Here is a 6532-nt window from a genome sequence, read left to right as displayed (position 1 = left end):
TCTGAGGCTCATGTATCTTTATAATCAGACTGGAAATGGGACTTTTTGTCATTTTCAGAATAGAAAATAGGGTAATTTAAGTTACCATTGCCCTCACCCCCAATAACTGCAGTCTAGACAGAGTCAATATATTTTTTTCAGAGAAAGTTATTTGCTCAATTTTTTCTGAACCATGATTGAATTTTATGATAAAATTTTAAAAAATAGCATGAGCAGATCAATGGATAGTGATCAAAACAGACTGGCCACTCTATATAAAAACTACTATGTTAAAAATGTTACCAGCATACTACAGCGATGTAGCCACATCAATGTTCGTAGCTGCCCAATTCACAATAGCCAGATTGTGGAACCAACCTAGATGCCCTTCAATTGATGAATGGATAAAGAAACTGTGGTATATATACACAATGGAATATTACTCAGTCATAAAGAATAATAAAATTATGGCATTTGCAGGCAAATGGATGAAGTTGAAGAATATCATGCTAAGTGAAATAAGCCAATCTCAAAAAACCAAAGGACGAATAATCTCTCTGATAAGTGGATGATGATACATAATGGGGGGTGGGAGGGGGGCAAGAATGGAGGAAGGAAGGACTGTATAGAGGGAATAGAGGGGTGGGGATGGGGGGAAGGAAAAATAACAGAATGAGACAAACATCATTATACTATGTACATGTATGATTACACACATGGTATGACTCCACTTCATGTACGACCAAATTGTACCCCATTTGTTTACAATGAAACAAAATAAATTTAAAAAAATAAATAAATCATAAAAAAATGTCATATGGGCCTTTTAAAATGTTATTTATTTTTTTTAAATTTCGAGACAGGGTCTTGCAATTGTTGAGGCTGGATATGAACTTGCATTCCACTTCAGCATCTGGAGTGACTGAGATCACAGGTGTGAGCCACGACTGGCAGATGTCAAAGTCTTGAACTCATTTAAGTATAAACTGGTTATCTGGTCGGATGTCTAAGCATGCTTCTGAGTGTGGGGGAAACAATTCCACCTTCCCTAAGATGGCAGTCGCATTTACATCTTACTTGAATATGATTAACACCAGAAATTCCCCCGCTCAAAAGTATCTTGTTTTACCAAATCACATTAACGAATTTCATCATTAGAGATGCAGTAACTTCAGATCCATGGCTAGAACACCGGGTCTGGCTTGGCCTGGGAGGTGGGGGCGAGACTTAGAAAGCGAACCTAAATTCCGTGAAAAACCATTCCTACGTTCTATCCAGCTGCCTACTCTCACGCCCACCCGGGCACGCAAACTCAGTAGAGAGCGATGAGCGTACCCTGGGGCCTTCACCCCAGAACCCTTCCTATTCACAGAAATCAAGGGTTCGCTTTTAAAACATCCGCTCTGGGTGGCTTGTACATCTGCCCTTCCCTGCGCCTCCTGGCACGACCCGCCTGACGGCCGGTCCTGCTGGGGCAGAAAGAGGACTCGCTCTAACGCGAGTCGGGACGGCGGGGACACGCCGAGGAAGCGCGCGGCGGACCCGAGCGTCGCCAACGCCTCGGCAGGAGCCGCGACTGCGGGGCGACTGCGGGGCGACTGCGCGGCCGGGCGCCGGGGGTTCGGGACGCGCAGGAACCGCGGGAGGGAGGGGCGGCGGGCGCCGGCCGCGGGGACCGGCTTTCCGAGCGTCTCCCGCCTACGGAAATCGGCTCCGCGACGCGGTGGCCGGGCTCGGGACGCACGCCCCCTCCGGCGACCCTGGGGGAGGGAGGCCAGGGCCGGCGGAGCGCCGCGCCCTGCAGAGGCCAGCGGCCCAGGCCCCACGCGCGGAGGCGGCCGCCGCGGCCCGGCAGTTATTCCCGACATGCTCCTCCCGGAGGATTTCAAACCCTGGCCACAACAGCCTCCCCGCCCTCGCCCCCGGCCTGCCCCAGCAACAGGCGGCGGCCCGCTCCTCATTGGCCGGGCCCCGCGCCGCCGTGCGCTGATTGGCCGCGGAGCCCCGGCCCCGCTTCTGCGCTCGCCGCCGCCTCCATTTTGTTGGTAGAGGCAGAAGGAGGTCGGGTCGCAGACGCGGGGTGGTCAGCAGCTAGCTCGTCGGCGCTCGTGAGCTTTGTTCGATCCGTGCCTCATCTCTCCCTGGAAAGGGAGGGAGGCTTCGACGTCGAGAGGGAGCCGCCGCAGTCCGAGCTTGAAGTCGGTGAGTGGCGGCGGCGCGGCCATGTTGGCGGCCGCGCTCCCCATTGTTGGGGACCGCGGCGAGGGGCGAGCCGCGAGCCCGGCGGGCGCGAGGGCAGCCGCCTGCGCGGGGCCGAGCGGGTCGCAGCCCGGAGTGACTCGGTCCGGAACTGTGGTTTCTTGAGGTTGTTAAAACTGGCAAGCCCCGGCGCCCTTGCGGAAGGAAGGGGGCGTTTGTAACTCGGATCCGCGACCATCACACGGAAGGGACCCCTGGTCAGCGTGGCCTCAGGGAGGCGTTGCTGGTGGGCGCGCGTGAACGTGTCATGGCTTGAGGAAACTTGCTCGGGAGTGGCAACCAGAGCGGGCACCGTGCTGGCGAGGTGGACGAGGGAGCGGCGGCCCGGCGCCAGCGCGCCGTCATGCCCAGCTCGGCGGCTTCCCGTGGCGCAGGGACGGAGCCCGGCCGCGCAGCAGGCCCGCAAGCGCTCGCCGCCCGGGCGGCCGGCCCCGGCCCCCGCCGCCTCCCGTAAGCGTTCCTGGTGCGGCCCGCGCTTGCCTGCTTCAACATTCTGGTCACAGAATGTGAGCGAATCTCAAAGATCTTTTCTGGCAAGAAGATAAAAACAAAGTTGTGGAATCGCAGAGACACTTGTAAAAATCCCCCAGGCATGAGATGAGTTCTTAAAATGATGGCAGCTATGAGGTCAGAGAAAGCCATTTTCAGAGAGCTTATTTTCTAGAAATTTTTTCGTTCAGGAAGTAGCCATTCTTGAAACAATTTAGTGAATTTAAATGATTACTTTCTCCTGTTTTTTTTAATTGAAGTAATGAAGTAATCTTTACTTTCCTAGCTAGGACTTCTCTCAAACTTGTGTGCTGAGGAGACTCAGATGTTGGCCTCAGCTTCTAGGCTGAACCCAGCAGATTGGCCCATGAAAACTTCTGTATTGAGACAAAGGAGAGGATCCGGCAGAAAGCAACACCTATTATCCTGGGCTTGGCAACAAGGAAGAGGACAGGTAGTGGAAATCCTGCAATCGGAAAAGCAGACCGAAAGGTATAAAGCTCACATCATAATGGGGCATATATTTTATGGTGAACCCATCCTAAGTTGTTTTTAAACAGGTCTACATTCTGATTTGTGGGTAGGCTCATTTTTCTTAGGAAAGGCAATTCAGGCTGTTCATATAATGAAGTGGAATGGCTTGCTTTGATTTTGAGTCTTCCCCAAGATTTCTGGAGCTAAAAAGAACTTAAAGAGACTTCTTAGTGTTTGAACTTGTACTGAACTTTGACTCAATATTTCTTTCCACTTTCAGGTGACAAAGAAGCTGAAGATGGGTGGAGGAGAGAGGTATAACATTCCAGCCCCTCAATCTAGAAATGGTAGTAAGAACCAACAGCAGCTTAATAGACAGAAGACCAAGGATCAGAATTCCCAGATGAAAATTGTTCATAAGAAAAAAGAAAGAGGACATGGTTATAATTCATCCACAGCTGCATGGCAGGCCATGCAAAATGGGGGGAAGAACAAAAATTTTCCAAGTAATCCAAATTGGAATGCTAGCTTATCAAGTCCCAGCTTACTTTTTAAGTCTCAAGCTAATCAGAACTATGCTGGAGCCAAATTTAGTGAGCCACCATCACCAAGTGTTCTTCCCAAACCACCAAGCCACTGGGTTCCTGTGAACTTTAATCCTTCAGACAAGGAAATAATGACATTTCAACTTAAAACCTTACTTAAAGTACAGGTATAAAATAAGATAAAGTACTAATGTTTAAATTTAGTTAAGTTTACAAATAGTTGTCAATTGGTCTTCAAATTACAGATTTCACTAGGGAGTTAATTTGTGTGAAACTGCTTATTAATGTAAGAATATTAATCAAACTTCATCTCATTTGTTTTTACATATTGTGTGCACTGTGATGTAATGGAGGTTATCAGTGCAACTTAAAATAACTGTACTTTGATAGTGTTCTGAATTGAATAGCTTTTAAGTGAAAACCAAGTTTATATTTGGGGAATGGTTTAAAGGAATCAACTTTTTCTATTTTTATTGGGGGAATATAGTAAAACTTAAAATTCATGGATAAGTAGATTTACTTGTAGTGAATCAGATTAAGCATCTAGCTGAGACAAGGATCGAAAAATAGGTGGACATTTGAAAGTTTAATGTCCCAGAACGCCAAACTGTTAACACGCCAACAACTTAATGCACTGCCAAGAGAAAATGTGAATTTTTAATAGTTGTATTTTACTAAATTGCACAGTGATGAATGTGAAAAGGGCGCTTGGGGTTTATTAGAATGAGGCACAGTATGCACAAGTTGCCCTGATTCTTAATTGCAGTGGATAGGTGTCTGCCAATAGATGGACTAAAACCATTTTTTATAGAAATAGTATTGAGCACTCAATAGCTTTCAAAGTACAATTTTTGTATTACAGCACTGCACAGGCTAGTCTTACAGTGATCTGGCCTCATATCCCTGCAAAGCTTAAAGTGGGGAACTGTATAATGTGAAAGTTCTAAGTACCTAGGAAAGAAGAGCCATGTAAATACATGTAATAAACTTGTAGCATATGTAAAGTCTTCTTGGCCTTTAGCCTACAAGAGTATTTTAGTATGAATTTGCTGAATGTAAGACCATGGACTGTTTTTTTATACTATGGCCTAATTTTAAAGGTCCAGAATTGTTTTTAAAGTTTGCCCTCATGCTAAAGTGCCAGTGTGTGTGTGTAATAATTGATTTGGTTGTAAACTATATTACAAAGTAAATCCTAGTGTAATAAGTTTTGTATTATAACTAAAAAGGTTTAAGCTGCTAGAACATTTCCTATTTTTAGGAGATGTAAAAAGCAGTACAGGATTCCTCCACCCTCCAGTCTATAAACCCAAAGATTCATTTTGGCTTTCACCAGTTCTTATAACCAATGATACAAATGGAAATGGTGTTTGGTGCCAGTGGGTTGTTTTTGTTTGTTGCTTTTTTTGCTCATGAGTTAAGTACAACCCGGGGACCACATGCAAAAGATGTAATCTCTTGCATAACACCCCCTTTGCATGTTTTACCATCCTTAAGGGAAAATGCTAAATATAACAGCCTAATAGCAAGTTAGAAAAGTGCATGGGCCAATTAAATTCTGATAATGCCCTACTTTCTAATTTGGCACCTTTTTTGATATTTTAAATGTAACCAGGCTAAGTTGTATTTCACTAAATGAATTTAGATGAACCGTTGCCCAAGTCAAATACTGAATATACTAAAGGCAAAATTTATGTAGTACTTATTGTACATGATATGAATTTGAAACATGAAATTAAATAAAAAATTTCCCCCCAGTGGCTTGTTTTTATTTCAAAAACTGTTGACTGCCTAATCTTTGAATATACATAATTAACTAAAATGTGACTGTGGCTTGATGAGACTAATTTACTGTTTGATATTTTGATTAGTTTGATGTTATGCCATTAAAATAGCTATTTGGAACTCATTCTTTTCCAGCAGTGCCAACAGCAAAACATTTTGCTATTTTAACCCCCCAAAACAGTACTTTCAAGAACTACACAAGTTTTGAAAGCCTAGTAAACCGATGATTTCAGTTTACAGAAAATGGGACAAAAGAGCTCAAATTGGCAAGTACCTGGCGTTTGAAGCATAAATGTAAAAGGGACCCTTTGAAGAAAAAAGCATCACAGCAACCACACACTTAATTGCTTTCTTAATGGACAGGTTCCAAACCATCGGGTGGCTTAAACTAGTTGAGTAATTCCAGTAAAGACAAGACTATTTTTCCATGCAAACAATTTGTAGGTAAGGTAGTCATTTTTTTTTCTCCTTCAGTTTCAGCATAATTTCTGTGTATAGGAGTGCCAAGGATTGCCAAGTTCTTCTCTGATGCACTACAATTTTACTAGCCTGACCAATTTTTCAGCCTAACCCATTTAATGTACTAAGACTTCTAGCTTGGGACTGAAACTGGTAAAAGTGCCCGGGATGGAGGGTTAGAGCAACAAAGGCTCCCAATAATGCAAAAGATCAGTGACCATATGAATGTTTCATACCTTAGTGCTAATTAGAAAATACTAATTGTGGATAACCTTCAGAAAGCATGCAGACATGAAACATCAATGCCCATGTGATAAAGTAGTTTGCAGATAGAACCTGTATGTATATATTACAATGGAATGCAGGCCCACAAACCTATCCTTAAATCCCAAGAAGTCCCTCCCTCCCAAAAGCACAAGTTTTTCCCAGTGTTTTTTAGTTGATTTCTCATAGGCAATTACTTTAAACCAAGGAGAATATATCTCCAAAACCTCTTAAAACCAGGGGAAAGTCTACCAGGGTATTGGTATCTGTAAGGCAGA

General features: G+C 44.5%; 1 protein-coding gene across 2 annotated transcripts; it reads left to right on the top strand.

Moving 5' to 3' along the window:
- Positions 1 to 1992: 1992 nt before the first annotated feature.
- Positions 1993 to 5655, top strand: Pnrc2 (proline rich nuclear receptor coactivator 2). Of its 2 annotated transcripts, none has more exons than XM_047545395.1 (3): positions 1993 to 2181; positions 3018 to 3219; positions 3482 to 5655. In XM_047545395.1, exon 3 carries the CDS (start codon positions 3500 to 3502, stop codon positions 3917 to 3919), a length of 420 nt encoding a protein of 139 aa, XP_047401351.1. In that variant the 5' UTR covers positions 1993 to 2181; positions 3018 to 3219; positions 3482 to 3499; the 3' UTR covers positions 3920 to 5655. The 2 variants fall into 2 exon arrangements, with proteins under 2 accessions (XP_047401351.1, XP_047401342.1); XM_047545386.1 differs by having other exon boundaries at positions 3014 to 3219.
- The last annotated feature ends 877 nt before the right edge of the window (positions 5656 to 6532 follow it).

Source organism: Sciurus carolinensis, chromosome 1 (genome assembly GCF_902686445.1).
Source record: "Sciurus carolinensis chromosome 1, mSciCar1.2, whole genome shotgun sequence".
NCBI classification, from domain to species: domain Eukaryota; kingdom Metazoa; phylum Chordata; class Mammalia; order Rodentia; family Sciuridae; genus Sciurus; species Sciurus carolinensis.
Note: the sequence above shows the minus strand (reverse complement) of the source record. Positions and strands in the feature narration are given on the sequence as shown.